This window comes from Triticum aestivum, chromosome 3A (assembly GCF_018294505.1).
Source record: "Triticum aestivum cultivar Chinese Spring chromosome 3A, IWGSC CS RefSeq v2.1, whole genome shotgun sequence".
NCBI classification, from domain to species: Eukaryota; Viridiplantae; Streptophyta; class Magnoliopsida; order Poales; family Poaceae; genus Triticum; species Triticum aestivum.
The window spans coordinates 629,292,913-629,308,679 of record NC_057800.1 but is presented as its reverse complement, the minus strand read 5'-3'; the positions used below and the strand labels follow the sequence as shown (position 1 = coordinate 629,308,679).

At 45.5% G+C, this 15,767-nt stretch overlaps 1 protein-coding gene across 1 annotated transcript; it reads right to left on the bottom strand.

Moving 5' to 3' along the window:
• Nucleotides 1–13,635: 13,635 nt before the first annotated feature.
• Nucleotides 13,636–15,142, bottom strand: LOC123058841 (bifunctional purine biosynthesis protein PurH). The gene is made up of 3 exons (XM_044481518.1): nt 14,902–15,142; nt 14,149–14,275; nt 13,636–14,064 (listed from the first exon to the last, which is right to left on the bottom strand). Exons 1-3 carry the CDS (start codon nt 15,082–15,084, stop codon nt 13,970–13,972), a joined length of 405 nt encoding a protein of 134 aa, XP_044337453.1. The 5' UTR covers nt 15,085–15,142; the 3' UTR covers nt 13,636–13,969.
• Between the last annotated feature and the right edge of the window lie 625 nt (nt 15,143–15,767).

Here is a 15,767-nt window from a genome sequence, read left to right as displayed (position 1 = left end):
AGTTTGTGGCAAACAACCACGGGAGGAGGAGGAGAGGTGTTGGGGTGGCTCCAGGGTGAGGATGGAGGTCTCTGGTGGTGGAGAGAGGGAGGGAGGAGATCGGCGTTGAGCGAATTTAGGCCGAGGCCGAGGCGGGCACGACGGCCATGGGGGAGGAAATGGAGGTGCTCGAGCTCCGGGGATGCTCGGGAAGGCTTCTAGGATGCGGGGCAGGCCAACGGTGAGGAGAAACGAGGACGGGGTGGCCTTATATAGGCAAGGGAGGTGTGTGCCGTGCTGTCGTCGCCGCGGATGCGTGGCCTGCGCCGCGGACGCGTGCGCACACGCATGAGCACGGAGGCGGGCGACAAGGGAGGCACAGGGGAGAGATCACGGGAAGGAGGAGGCCAAAGGAGCGCAGGGAGGAAGACAACAGCGACAAACCGAGTCAAACGCCACTGTACGCCCGTGGGCACGCGGTGGTTTGCGTCGGTGAGGAAGCTGCCGGAGGGGGAGAGGGGTCCAGGGGAACGGCGACGACGAGAGGAAGCCAAGGGACATGCTTACGAGCGCGAAGACGACGAGTGGGGAGCGGACGAAGTAGAAATGGCGCGCTGGACGCGGCCACTACGCACAAAGCACGCGCACAGGCTTGCCAACGTCGTAGTCCCCACGTGAACAGGGGCATTCAATGCTCTACAGCACCCAAAATGTTGTCTAGCTGATAGTCCTTCCAAGATAGAGCATTTATGAGGCATTGGCTTCATCTGGGGAGCTATGGTTAAATGGTAAGTGAGCTCTGAATTTTACTGCAGTAAACTTTATCAACTAAGTGTGATCAACAGAGAGATGCTATGTGTCAAGTGTTATGTCTGGGGGGTTTATCTATCGAAGGACTATGATCCTGGGGGTTTTGAGGACAAATGGACCAAGAATTAATATAGTTGCTTCACAACTGCATTTTTGGTCCAGAAATGAAGATCATGATGATGCTCTCACATAGAGTAGCAACTTGGGCTAAGATTGGGCAAGGCAGGGTCATTTGGTCATATGAAGATGCTGTAAAAAGCTCATGCCAAATGGACAAGCCAAAATGGCACTTGCTTCACAAAGCCTTCTGTTTGACAGAAACTTTGAAAAATCCCTGAGGACGTTTGGCTAGGCAAATAAAGTTGAACTTGTGCATGAGGCAATTATTTGGACATATAAGCATGCCCAAAAAGGTTGGGAGCCACTTTTTTTTTTACTATAAACAGTAGGGTAAAACCCCACTGCAATTTTATTAATAAAAACGCAGAGAACAAGCTGTCTGGAAGGCTTGAGGTAAGCCCAAGGAACCAGAAGACTAAAGACCTAAAAAAACTACGAAACAAAAGAAGAAAGAAAAAGAAGAAATAAAAAACTAAACAACCAACTAGCCTAAGAACAAAATAATTACAACAAGCTATCAAGCCAAGCTGAAAATTGTCTCTCATGCTTCTTCCTCATTCTATATTTGAGAAGCTTCATTTCCTCCAGAAATATGAACTTCCACCCTTGGAAAGAAGGTGCAATATTTTCAAAAATTTTATTGTTTCTGGTGATCCAAATGGCCCAAGCTCCAAGAATGATTATCTCCATGTAAAATGGGTACCTTAGCTTTTCTTTGAGGTCTTGGAATGCTTCTAACACAGACAGGTTTGGAGCTCTTGTTGGACAAATGAAGTCCCAGCATTGTTGAACAAATGGACAGCCCCAAAAGAGATGGTGCAGTGTTTCTTCTAGTTGACAGCCTCCAACAGCACAATTGTAATCTTCCAACACAAAATTCTTCCTTCTAAGTAAGTTTCTGGTGTTAACTCGATCATGAAGAAGTTGCCAGAAAAAAACTTTATGCTTTGGTTGGCATGAACTCTGCCAGATCTAGTTGAAGTGTGGGGGTGTCTGTTTGTGACCAATTAAGACTTTATATGCTTTGATGGAGGAATAGTGCTCAGTTCCCCAAATGTAACTCCAAGTGTCTAAAGAGTCTAAATGTTCAGATTGTCTCATGGCTATACAAATGTCTTCCATTTGTAAGAATTCCTCATAGGCCTCAGTTGTCAAGGGGAGGAAGAATAAATCCTGCAGGTACTCAGTCTGCAATACTTGTTGAATATTCAGCTGGGGGTTTCTGACAAAAGAGAACAGGTGAGGAAATTGGTGTTTAAGTATTGCTTGGCTCCATAGATCATCCCAAAAGAAAGCACTAACACCATCTCCCACATTACATCTAGCAATAGCTTTGTACTGATCAATGAGGGCTAAGTTGGACTTCCCCCAGAATGATCCAATCATGTTGTCCCCTGGTAATTTTCCATCATTATAGTATGTTTCCCAGATCAAGTTGACCCAGGGAATACCATGTCTGTTGAAGAATTTGTGAAGATTTTTCATGAGCAGGGTTTTATTATGTGTAAAGATATCTAGAACACCTAAGCCTCCCTGGTCTTTTGGTCTGCACACTATGGTCCATGCCACCAAGGCAGGCCTTTTATCCTCCATATCAGGTCCTCTCCAAAGACAGTGTCTCAGGTATTTGATGATCTGCTTTTTTATTGTAACATGAATGTCCAAACAGCACATGAAGAAGACTGATAAAGAAGTCATCACTGACTTGACCAACAGTAATTTTCCAGCTTGGGTCATGAAGATAGAGATACCAGCCACACTTTTTGCAATCCTGTTAACTAGGGGTAGACATTGCTCAACACTTGGTTTGTAAATTCCCAAGGGCATACCAAGGTAGGTAAATGGGAATTGCCCTCTAGCGCACTGCAAGGTGTTTGTATAAATTTCTACCCTGTCTTCAGCAATATTCAAGGGTACCATGATGGACTTCCCATAATTAACTTTTAGCCCAGTTGCTGTGGCAAAAGTATTCAGAAGTGCTTTTAAGCAGAACAACTTCCTAGAATCAGCTTGCATAACCACTAAGGTGTCATCTGCATATTGCACAATTGGGAAGTGAGGACATGAGTTTACTTGCAGAGGAGTAGTGATCAGGTTTAATCTCATGGCTTTATTAAGGATGGATTGTAGCAAATCAGCAACCAACACAAAAATTAAAGGAGAATAAGGGTCTCCTTGTCTTACTCCCCTCCTTATGTAAATTCTTTTCCCAGGAACTCCATTGAATAGTACAGAAGAGGATGCAGTTGTGAACAAAGCTTCCATCCAGGAAATCCACTTCTCTCCAAATCCTTTAGCTCTAAAAATATCAATGATTGCATCATGCTCAATTGTATCAAAAGCCTTCTCAAAATCCAGTTCTATTACTAAGATTTCCTCCTTAGATTTATGACACTGGTGAATGTATTCATATGCCCAACCAAGGCAGTCCTTCACAAAGTGCCACTAGGAAAAATATAAATGACACTTCCTTCACAAAGTGCCAGTAAGGGCAGAATAGAAAAAGGAATATTGGGGAATTATTTTTGAACTGGCCAAGGAAATCTTTGGGCATATTTGAGCTAATATGACCCAAAGGAATTATGAGAATTATTTGGGGATTTTTGGATGGACAGAAATATATGTTGCTTCACAACCTAGGGCGGATAGGGTTATTCCTTTAATGAAAAAGGAATTTTCCCTAGAAAAAGAGTTTAGGGTTTGGTCAAGAAGTGAAGTGACATGATCTTGGCAAGGTTTTGAGAATGATGAGCCACTTGGGAGGGGAAATGAGGATGATTTCCCAGGTGGCAAGGCCGCAGAACCACTCCAAAAAGAAAAACAGAGCAAAAACCAAATAAACCAAAAGAAAAAAGGAAAGGGCCAAAAACCAGGCTGTTACATCCTCGGGAGTGCTTTTCTCATTATAAGAATTTGTCCAGGCTTGTCCTTTGCTACAAAAAGGATTGGGCCACCTTGCTGCACCTTATTTACTTTCATTGCTTGTTACCCGTTACAAATTATCTTATCACAAAACTATCTGTTACCTACAATTTCAGTGCTTGCAGAGAATACCTTACTGAAAATCGCTTGTCATTTCCTTCTGCTCCTCGTTGGGTTCGACACTCTTACTTATCGAAAGGACTATGATAGATCCCCTATACTTGTGGGTCATCATGCGTTTCTCTGAAACGCGCTACTACTTACTTATCTTATCCTAGAGCGGTTCACTGAAACCTCTCACTCACTCTCTCCCTCTCACTCGCTCTCGCCCGCGCCGAACCCGTCGTCCGCCACCGCCGCGCTGCTCCTCGCCGAGGTACTCCCTCCTCCCCCTCCTCCTCCACCCGCCCTCCTCCCACCGCCCCTCCCTTCTCCTCCTCCGACCGCCCCCTCTCCCTCCACCCCCGCCCCCTTCCTCTTCCTCCTTTGGCCGCCCCCACCCCTCCCTCCTCCTCCTCCGGCCGCTCCCTCCCCCTCCTCCCCCCGCCCCTCCCTCCTTCGATCCCACCGGCCTCCTCCCCCTTCTCCTCTCTCCTTCTTCCTCCTCCCTCCATCTCTTTTTTCTATTTTTTACAATTGTATAATGTAGTTTTTTTTACTGTTTTTAGTAAGTGTTTAAAATAATTAGTAAGTAAATTAATAAACTAGTTGAACTAGTTTGGTTTTAGTAAGAACTAGTTGAATTAATAGAACTAATGTATTTTTAGTAAGAAAATTAATATAACTAGTTGAACTAGTTTATTTTTAGAAAGAACTAGTTTATTTCTATTTATAGTAAGTTTATTTTTAGTAAGAACTAGTTGAATTAATAGAACTAGTTGAACATGTCACATTTGTTGTTATTTTTTAGTTTAAGCAATTATTCCCGCATCAACGTCAATCGACGTCGACGATGCCTATCCCGCATCCTCGTCGTTGATACCTGTCGTTCGCTAGGGTTTTAGTTGTATTAGTGATGTTATATGTATGATACTATTCGGGATATATTAGTGATAACTTATAGGGTTTTTGTTTTTGCAGAAATCAAGGAGCCCCTCCATCATCCCCGCCATCGTCCCCATCACCGACCCCCTCTGACCTCGAGGTGAGACCAGCCAAATCTCCATGCCAATATGAGTCCTATAAGATATGATGTAGATAAAAACATGTATATCTTGTGTTGCTCAAATAGGATATGTGGTTGCCCAAGTGGCCGGTCATGTTTGCAGGTTACACCTCCGAGTGACCTATATTTTGCCGGAATGTTGATTAATTTCCGTTCCGGGAAATTTCAGGCGCTCGATATGTCCTCTTTTAGCAAAGGTCATGCTGGAATTTTCCGTGAATTTTGGCATGACTTGTGCTAGAATATGTAGGAAATATCGAGTGGCCTGGATTTTCTAGAAAGATAACTAAACGATATTTCAGGTTGACTTTAAGACTGTCGAGGCCGAAGAATCCCGACTGTTGTCGTGGGGGTCATTTCTCCTTCTTCTCCGGGTGCTAGACCTTTGTTATGCACTAGGGGAAGGAGGAGTAACGACCATCACTGACAGTCACAAATGTTAGAGAGGAATCAGTGAGGGAGAGTATCCACCATATATGAGAGGATGAAGAATCCCGATTGTTGTCGTGGGGGTAGCTTCTCCTTCGTTCCCATGTGCTAGACGATTTGGTGTAATGCACTCAGGAATGAAAGGAGGAGCTACCATCACCGACGATCAAATATATACACCACATGAGCTGAGAGTTTTCAAGAAAAGACTCGACAGACCCATAGTCAACCCGTGATGAATAATAATGATCTAATTTAGTTTTTGTAGTACATATATATGATTGTACAAGTTTAATCTTTGAATTATGAACATAGGAAATATCGTCGGACGAAGAAGGTACCGGGGAGTGCTCCTGGTGCGGCGATAACCGGGGTTTCTGCGATAGACCTCACCTGGACGAAGGTCGGCGCTTCGGCATTAAGCTCGAGGAGGCCTTCGATTGTGAAACAGTACGCTACGATGCTAAGTGTTTTTTTCGTAATTAAGCTCGACTTCTACTAGTTCAACGTGTAATTTTAGTCTTTTACAATTCGACTAGCTTATCCCATGCCATGCAAGACGCTATGTCTTAGAGAGGATGGGTTTTGAAGATCATGAGAGGAATGAAATAAAGAAAATTAACCTAACAACCCATCATGGTATGGACTTTGAGGTAAATCTATACAATTTTGAGAGCGTATCCAATTTTGGTTGCCTGGGTTGGGAAGCACTTTGCAAGATGTATGATTTTCAAGAGGGTATGTTTGTCACCATGGATCTTGGTAATCCTGACTTCGACCAAGACAATTTGGACATTTGGGTTCTTGTTGATACGCTTCTAATTCTACCGCTATGTGAGTTCCTCAAACATAGTTATTAAGTAATTTATATTGTTTATTTCAAAATAGTTGACAGCTTATTTCCATTGATAGCTTATTTTCATTCTTCAAAGAGTGTGTGGAAGATGGTAGACAGAACCAACTACACCGATGGCTCTGAGTTAACTTATGAGGAGAAAAATCATCTGGTCACATATTGTACTAAAATTGAGAATTACAATGCCTTTTATCGAACTCCTCCAAATTATGGTGAATACGTGCCACTAGTGCACGTGTTGAACCACGATAACTTCCATGGAGATATCCTGGTAAGATTTTTTACTATTACGACATCCATGCATCTTTTCCATACTTCTAAAACTGAACTACATTGCTAACTACGAAGTTATTACTATGTTTTTCAACAGAAAATCCCGATAGATTGTGTGCCTCATTTATATATCAGAACGGTCGCCTTGATGTTTTGAACATACAGTCAGGTCGTCCTACGAATCTCACCTGTGCATACCGGATTTTTAAAAACGGTGAACACATGATAATCAAATAATGGAAGAAATGTATGGACAGTCGTAAGGAGGTTCTTGGAAGCAACATTGTGCGAAAAGCAAGAATTGGAGACAGGATAATCTCCATTCTCCATAATGAAGAGTCAGGGGCTATCTTGTTTTATGCTATTTTACCTAAGATAATACAGTAGGTCCTAAGAGAATGTAGTAGGTCCTATGAGGTACAAATGTTCGCATTGGTGATTGGCTTCTTGTAATTATGCTCTCTGCCTTCTATAAAAATATGGTACGCTTTTGGCGTACACTCGAAAAAAAAACAAAGCGTCACATTGTTAATTACCGTCAGGGTCTGGTTCCAATACCTAGGACTAAGACAATGCCAAGAAATAATTAATCACCAAAAAAGTTAATCATCATGCATGCTTTCCTTCCAAACTCCGTGTCATCAAGTAGCTTCTTGCGCTTCGTCGCAGAGTGATGGAAAAAAGATCTTACTACCCCTCTGCCCGAGTAAATTGGCATGTCGCGTGTCGGCGCTGAAGCCAAAAAATCTTCTCTTGTTCCAGAATATTTTCATTGGTGGTTTGCAAAGTTTTTATTTTTTGAGGGGACCGTGGTTTGCAAAGTTAGTACTATTGAGCATTTGAAATTCTTTTTTTCCTTTGGGAAGATTAAAAATTTCTTTGTTGGGCCGAAGCTGCTTCATGGGCCTAATTCCGACATTTGGCCCAATATAGCTAGCGACATGCCAACCACTTCATTCTTAGTCACACTGGCCGCCGCCGCTCCTCAACTACTTCCCCTCCCTGAACCGAAACCCTCGTCGTCGCCTCCCCCACCCGGCGGCCATGGACGACCCGCAAGTGATCCTCGGCGTCTTCAGGAGCCAAGTGTGCGCCAAAATGGAGCGCAACGGCATGGATCGCAATATGGTGGAATACGGCTATAACCTGATGCTCTACTGCATGTACGCCTACATCCCGGCCCCGCCCGTCTCCCCCGCCGCCACCCTCTCGCTATCTGGCGTCCCCGACGGCGTCGACCGCATCAGTCGCCTCCCCGAAAGGGTCCTCCGCGACATCGTCTCCCGCCTCCCCGTCAAGGACGTCGCGCGCACCGCCGCCCTCGCCTTGCGCGGGAGCCCCTCTCTCTTGTGGACAGCCATCTGCTCCCGGATGGCGGCGCGTCCGGGCTGTTCATCATCGGTGCTGTCTCTCCCCGCGACGTCACCGCCGCGGTGTCCAGCGCCCTCGCGGCGCACGCGGGGCCTTTCCGCTGCGTCCACCTCACCTGCAGCGCCATGGACGAGCACCGAGGCGAGATGGCGCGCTGGCTCTGTAGAAGTGCATGCTCTAGCCAATGCAACCAAAAGACCGATCTAATGGAAGAGACTAGGCAGCACATTATACGTCAACACTTCCCCTCACGTGTGGCTTCCTCAGACCTAAACGTGAACCGAAAGTGGGCTGCAATTTAATTGCGCCAGCCGGGTCTTGAACACAAGACCTTTTGGCTCTGATACCATGTAGAAGTGCATGCTCTAGCCAATGCAACCAAAAGACCGATCTAATGGAAGAGACTAGGCAACACGTTATACGTCAACAGTCTCGACACCCTCGTCGCCAAGGGGGTCCAAGAACTCGTATTTGTCAACCGCCCTTGGCCGATTGACCTGCGCCTCCCGGCCACGCTCTTCAGCTGCGCCTCCCTCACCCGCCTCTGCCTTGGCGTCTTTAGGCTCCCAGACACCGCCGCCGTGCCACGCGGCGCCAGATTCCCCAACCTCCGGGAGCTCATCCTCAGCTTGAATACCATGGAAGAGCGCGATCTCGCCTTCTTGCTTGAAAAAAGTCCCGTGCTGGAGTTCCTCTTCATCATGGGAAACCAGGCCGGCGGAGTGCGCCTCCGCCTTGTCAGCCACAGCCTGCGGTGCGTTCAGCTTGGCTTTTCCTTCTCGGAGGACATCGATGTGGTTGATGCTCCTCGCCTGGAGAGGCTCTTTCAGTTTGGCGAGCTCGCCCATTCCCACAGGATGGACACCACTCAGCCTAGGATCAAGAACAGCACTTCCAGGATCAAGATTGGCCATGCACCTAACCTGCGTGTGCTGGGATATCTTGAGCCAGGAGTGCAAGATTTGGGGATTAGCAACACTGTTGGGGTGGTAATTTGCATGTGTAGCTAGGCTGTGTCAGTTAATATATAATGCCAATGTATGATCTGAATTAGTTTCTCTGTCCTTGGTTGCATTGCAGGCTGGGAGCAAGGAGATCATTGTCCCTAGTGTCCAGATTTTGGCGATAGAGGTGCAGTTCGGTGTCCGAAATGTTGTCAAGAAAGTTCCTGGCTTTCTCAGATGCTTCCCTAACGTGGAGACGCTCCATGTCCAGGTAAATTTGATCAACTTAACTAGATACATTTTCTGCATCGGCGATTTTGCAATACTAGCGGACAGTGGCTATGTTTATGCATGGTCAGAACTCTGAACTGTGAACCAGATCAGTTATATAACTGCTGTCGTGCTGCTGCTTCATAATTGCTTTTTTTGGAATACTGCATGATAATTGCTGTCCTCGTAGATAAGATACCTCATTTATGTATGTATGCTGATCGATTTCATCTGCAGTCCCGCCGCATATGTGAAGAGTCCACTGGCAAGGTCAATCTCAGGTTCTGGCAGGAAGGCGGTCCCATCAAATGCGTCATGGAGAGCATGAAGAAGGTGTTCTTTTACGAGTTCAGAGGGACGAGAAGCGAGGTTACTTTCCTCAAATTTGTCGCGGAGAGAGCTCGGGTGCTGGAGCAGATGGTGGTTGTGGTGACCAGGGAATGTTTCTCCTCGGGGGATGATAATGTGAGCGCCAAGCTCAAGCCTCTGATCAGCGCAAAATGTAACAACAAAGGTTGCAAACTACTCCCTCCGTTCCTAAATATTTGTCTTTTTAGAGGTTTCAAGTGGTGACTACATACGGAGCAAAATGAGTGAATCTACACTCTTAAATATGTCTATATACATCCGTATGTGGTGACCATTTGAAATCTTTATAAAGACAAATATTTAGGAACGGAGGGAGTAGAACTCTTCAAGAGTTCGCTCGATGACGGGGTAACTAGAGTTTACAGCCACAAGCTAGCTTCTGATTTTCAGTTTGCAGACCCTTTTGACCTCAAGTACTACCACACAGAACAAAGGATCTTTGCGAGTTAATTGGCATCGCCGCGCCGTGCCACCTGTGCAAGGCTATTTGGTACATACTATGCAGCTAGACTTTGTGTTGTGGCAGCAGCTGAAAAACCTACTTCTCTTGCAAGCTGTGTCATGCTTTCTGCAGGTGGTATGACATGATGAGGTTGTTAGTGCCAAGTACTTACTTACTTACTAAGCCTTTTGTCCCAAACAAGTTGGGGTAGCCTAGATATGAAACCCTTTCACGAGGACTTCCCAGGAGGTCACCCATCCTAGTACCCAAGTCAAAGTATTATTTCACTACTGTAGGATGATATGATGGCCTTGTTAATTACTTCATGGACAACCAATATTTGGTTGAAAGTTTCCAACACATATGTTTGTAGTGTTGAGTCGATCTTACTAGAATTGTTGAAGTATATGATTATGCTGTCTAGAATCATCGAAACTTTTGTTCAAATGTGGTTTTCATGTCCAATATTATTTTTCATCATATTTCGTAAGTGAAGTGGTAGTATCTTCACCTTTTCAAAATCTATCTCAGATGAGGTCTACCATACAAAATCTCGGCACAATATGCGTGTCTCAACTTAGACAAACCGCCAAATAATATCTCAGCTAAGCACGTCTCAGCACGATTGAGTTAGATGAAAATGTTTAGTGGCACCAATTTCTGCAAGTCTGTTCAGTCAGCAGGGCTATCTAGCCTAGTGACTATTACTATGGTCTTTCTGTTTCGTCCAACTGTAACTTCATTTATGTTATAAGTTTGTTGCTGTCAGCATGAGTTAACTTGGTATGCAGTAGGCACCGGTCTCATTCTTAGACCGACACACCCGCAGCACGCATTCAGGCATCATTTGGTTGTCAGACTGTTAGCTATGCAGAGTGAAATACCAGTTCAGTTGTGCTAGCAAAGAGGAGGCCTCCAGATTTATTTCTTTGCCTAGCTTCAAGTATTACAAATAGTTTGCTGTAATTCCTTCATGGAAAAATCATTGCTTAAACTATTTAGGCAGCAGTGTGCGGCGAAACTCTTTGCAAGGTGTTTTTTGAGAAACACAGTACCAGCATGTTAGTTGCTCAAATTCCAAACCAGAGACAGGCAACAAGCAGGACATCTGGACATTGTTCAGTTGCACATTTATCTGAAGTAGATTGAGATTTCATTGTGCTTCATTACAAACCTTCAAGACAAGATCACGTGCTGGCATTTGAATGGTCTTTGTGAGGCTATCAGCATGCAAGTTTGCTCAAATTCTACTCCAGGGATGTGGACATTGCTCCAGTTGTAACAAGCAACGAGCAGGGCATCTAGACATTGTTCAGCTGCAAATGTATCTCCAGTAAATTGACATTGTTCAGCGTGATCCCTTCGCGCTTCTCTCTGTAGAATGCTTCTAAATTTTAGTGTATCCATCTGATTTCTGAAAGAAAACAATCAGAGTCTTCTTCTTTCTCCCGAAGCAACACGTCAGGCAGCATCTGATTCCCTTTGCCCATCCACAAAATCTACTACATATAAATAGGAGATCAGATCTACAGCTCAAGAGTTGATCCCTGTGCTCCACACGATCACTACAAACCAGTGGAATGTTGGTGTTAATCACAAATCTTCAAGCAAAAGATCGTATGGTCAGAATGGCCTCAGAAGTTCGATTCATGTTGAGGTCTCAACACAGACATATTTTTGCCCAGTTTAACTAGTACATGGCCCTGGTTTTCTGTCCTTAGTTACCCACTCCCTGCCGGCAATGTGTTACAACATGACGAGCACATAGGCGGGAATGCTGGTCATACAATTATTCCTAGTTGGACTCAAAACCACCTGTGTATGTTTGATTAATTTCTATGCCACTTTGTTGGAGCAAGAACTGAAAAAAAAATACAGGACCTCCTAACCTTTCCATGATGCTGAACTGATGTGGCAATACCACGGGCATTGACTAGAGAAATACTCCCGCCGCCGTAAAATGCCGCCTTTTGATGAGGATTTTCACCATAACCAAGTGTAGACTTCAGCAAGAGCGGAACAGTAGAAGCTTGGGGGCAATGTATCTCCTACAAACACACAACCGTGACAATGTGATATCGAATAAAAAATATGAGAAGAAATCATCAGACCATTCACCAAAAAAGGGCCGTACCTTTGTTTGACTGCTGCATGATAATTGCTTTTTTTAGAATACTGCATGTTAATTGCCGTCCTCGTTGATAAGATACCTCAACTATGTATGTATGCTGATCGATTTCACCTGCAGTCCCGGCCCATATCTGAAGAGTCCACCGGCAAGGTCAATCTCAGGTTCTGGCATGAAGAATTGAAGAGGCTGTTCTTTTACGAGTTCCGAGGGACGAGAAGCGAGGTCACTTTCCTCAAGTTCGTCGCGGAGAGGGCTCGGGTGCTGGAGAAGATGGTGGTTGTGGTGACCAATGATGTTTCTCCTCGGGGGATGATTATGTGAGCGCCAAGCTGAAGCCTCTGGCCAGCGCTAAATGGAAAAGCAAAGCTTGCAAACTAGAGCTCTTGAACAGCCCGCTCGCCGACGGAGAATCTACAGTTCACAGCCACAAGCTAGCTTCTGATTTTGATTTTGCTGACCCTTTCGACCTCAAGTACTACTCAACGGGACAAATGATCTATGTGATTTAATGGTGGCGCCGCGCCGTGCCGCTTGTACCAGAACACTACTGGTGCCTAGCTAGAATTTGTGTTGGGGCAGCAGCTGAAAGACCTACTTCTACAAGGCATGCTTTCTGCAGGTGATATTACATGATGAGTTTGTTTGTGCCATACCAAGTCATATGTGGCTGGATGCTGGTGGAAGAAGTAATAGATTGATTTCGATAAAATGTTTGTGGTACCAATTCTGTTCTGTCAGCAGGGCCGCTCCAGTGAGTAGGGGTATGGCATTTCTGTTTTGTCCAACTGCTGTTTCATTCATGGTGTGAAGTTTGTTGTTGTCAGCATGAGTTAAACTTGGCATTGATCTCATTCTAGTGAGTAGGGGTATGCATTAGGCATTGGGCTCATTCTTAGACCATCACACCTGGCCGTGCACATCGATGCCCAAGCTCGGCGCGACACGATGCTATAGGAGTGCCCTTGAGGATGTCAAGACTGTTAGCTATGCATACATAGCGAAAGATCGGCTAGGTTGTGCTGGCATAGATGAGGCACAAATGGTTCTTTCCGGGTGAAACTGTTATTGCAAATGGTTTGCTGCAATTGCTTCATGGAAGAATGTAAATGGTTTAGACAGACAGCGCGCGATACAACTCTCTTGGAGTCTGTCAGCATGCAAGTTGCTCAAATTCTACACCAGGGATCTGTACATTGCCCAAGTTGTAACAAAGCAACAAGCAGGACACTGTTCAGTTGCAAATGCATCTGAAGTTGATTGAGATTTCATTCTGCTTCAGCACGATTCCCGTCGTGCTTCTCTCAGTAGAATGCTTCTACATTTCGTTATATCCATCTGAATTCCAGAAGGAAAAAAGAAAACAATCATTCATAGTCTCTTTCTCTGGAAGCTACACTCAGGCAGCACCTGATACCCTTTACCCATCCACAGAATTGGCATAATTCTACAAACCAGCATCTTAAGGTTGCTGGCAAGCACAAAACTTCAAGCCAAGATCACGTGCTGGCATCTGAAAAGGTCAGAATGGCCTCACAAGTTGGATTCATGTCGACGTCTGAATACAAACACGGTTTTTGCTTGGTTTAACTAGTACATGGCCCCGGGTTTTCCGACCTTGTTATTACCCAGCCGCTGCTGGCTCAGCAATGTGACGAACACCTAGGCGTCCTCACTTTGCGTACATGGCAAAATGCTTTCGCCACCGTCATACACTTAATCCTAGTTGGACTCAGAATCACCTGCGCCTGTCTTATTGCGACAAACATCCACAAGTTCCCGCGGCGGACTGACTGACAGTAGACCGGTGATATGATACAGACTCAGGTTAGGCTCAGTGCCTGAAGTGGCGGACCCCGGTGAACAGGAGGGAGACCCCATACTTGTTGCATCAGTCGACGGCGTCCTTGTCCCTCATGCTGCCGCCAGGCTGCGCAATCGTGCTGATGCCGTTCTCACATGCTTCCTCCACGGCATCCTTCCAAGCTGCAGTTTCATTTACGCGAGTCAGTTTTCCGACCTGTAAGACCTCACTTGGTCAAATCAAATGGGGTTGTTGTTTTTTCTCACCGAATGGGAAGAAGGCGTCGCTGGCCAGAGCGGCTCCCTTGGCGGCTTCCCCTGCTTTCCTGAAGGCGATCCTCAGGCTGTCCACCCTGTTTGGCTGCCCGCTACCCATGCCCAGCATGCAGTTGTCCTGCGCTCACAGGAGGATCAGTCAAATAAATTCACTCAGCAAAACCATTCACTGAACTAAACTTGGCAGGTCAGTCAGGTAGGTTTAGGAATAGTAGAAATCAAAGCTTGGAATAGCTGATAGGACTGTGAGTTTGCACTACCTAATTTGACAATGGTTGAAGAGAGAAAAAGGATACAAGACCAGAGTTTCTTTCTTTGCAAATTATGCTAAGTATCTTGACATTTGGTTGCACTTTGCACTAGTTTTAGTCAGGTTCCTCAGCACACGCCACACCAACAGAAGGTTCATAGATGGGCATGCAGATAAAACCAAAGTCGAAAATCAGTGCAAGTTCAGAGTTTCTTTCTTTGCAGATTATGCCAAATATCTCAGCACTGGGTGCACTTAGCACTAGTTTCAGACAGGTTCCCATGAGGCGCCACACCAACAGATGGTTCATAGGCAGGCATGGACATAAAACCAAAGTCGAATATTGGTGCAAGTTCAGCGAAAGGTCAAAATAAATGATGTTATATTGAATACAAGTACTGAAAACGGCGGGTGTTTTTGCTTGCAATGGTTATGTTGCAAACTGCAATTTACTGTACCTATCTTTTCTTTGGCACACTGGGAAATGCACTAACCTTGGCAATCACAATGGCGTTGCTCTTGACGTGCTTCACACAGAGCCAGGCGAACTTGGCATCCGAGAGCTCACTGTCCGTCGGAGCTCTCTCAGAACCCGTCGTGAAGGTGATGTCTTCTGGGGTTAGATCGTCAGATTCTTGAGCTAGCCAACCACCACTGACCTGCCTGAGCGACAGCATGTTTTTCCCACTTCTCTTTGCCTCAAGGATCCTCAACGCAGCCGCCGTCTCGTCTTCCTGAGCAGGACACAAACCCTAACAAATATGAAAGAAACGACTAACAACGGAGCCCTCTCGCCGGCCAGTGCCATGATCCACCTCGCCTCCATGGCCCTAGGGCCACCGGAGACGAGGCAGACCTGCAGCGGAGGCGGCAAGAGGCACAAACCCTAGCTTTTTTGGTGGGGGAGGAGGCGGCGGCTGCGTTCCTCCCCCTCCTCTTCCACACCCCAAAACACTGAGCGAAGAATTAGGGATTCCCCTACATCAGAAAAATTTTGTGGACGACTTTTCGATGCATAATGAAGGCAGACATATTTTTTCCTCAGTGTCCCGCTTCAATACAACCGTCCCTCACTAAACATATAAAGGGCAACATGGATCTTTCGCATATCGTACCCACTTTTCGTATATATGCTGAGTCGACCACCGAAACGCATACCCCCTTGTGTACTGGGCTTGGCCCACTTACTTTTTCTTCATCTTTCTTTAACCTTAAAAAAATGGCGAGGGTAGTGGGATTTGAAACCCCATACCTCACTGTCTAATTCGAAACAGAGTAACCAGCCGGGAAACCTCAACTATTGTGCTTTATAACTACTTCTTCTTGTTTTTGTACGACAAAGCGACGAGCCTTCCATAGT

Excerpts from the sequence above, each read along its gene's own strand:
- LOC123058841 (XM_044481518.1), bottom strand. The coding sequence starts at position 15,084 with ATGCTGTCGCTCAGGCAGGTCAGTGGTGGTTGGCTAGCTCAAGAATCT. Across the intron at positions 14,276-14,901 it reads ACGCCATTGTGATTGCCAAG|GACAACTGCATGCTGGGCAT; the intron begins GTTAGTGCATTT and ends CTGTGAGCGCAG. Across the intron at positions 14,065-14,148 it reads CGACGCCTTCTTCCCATTCG|CTTGGAAGGATGCCGTGGAG; the intron begins GTGAGAAAAAAC and ends ATGAAACTGCAG.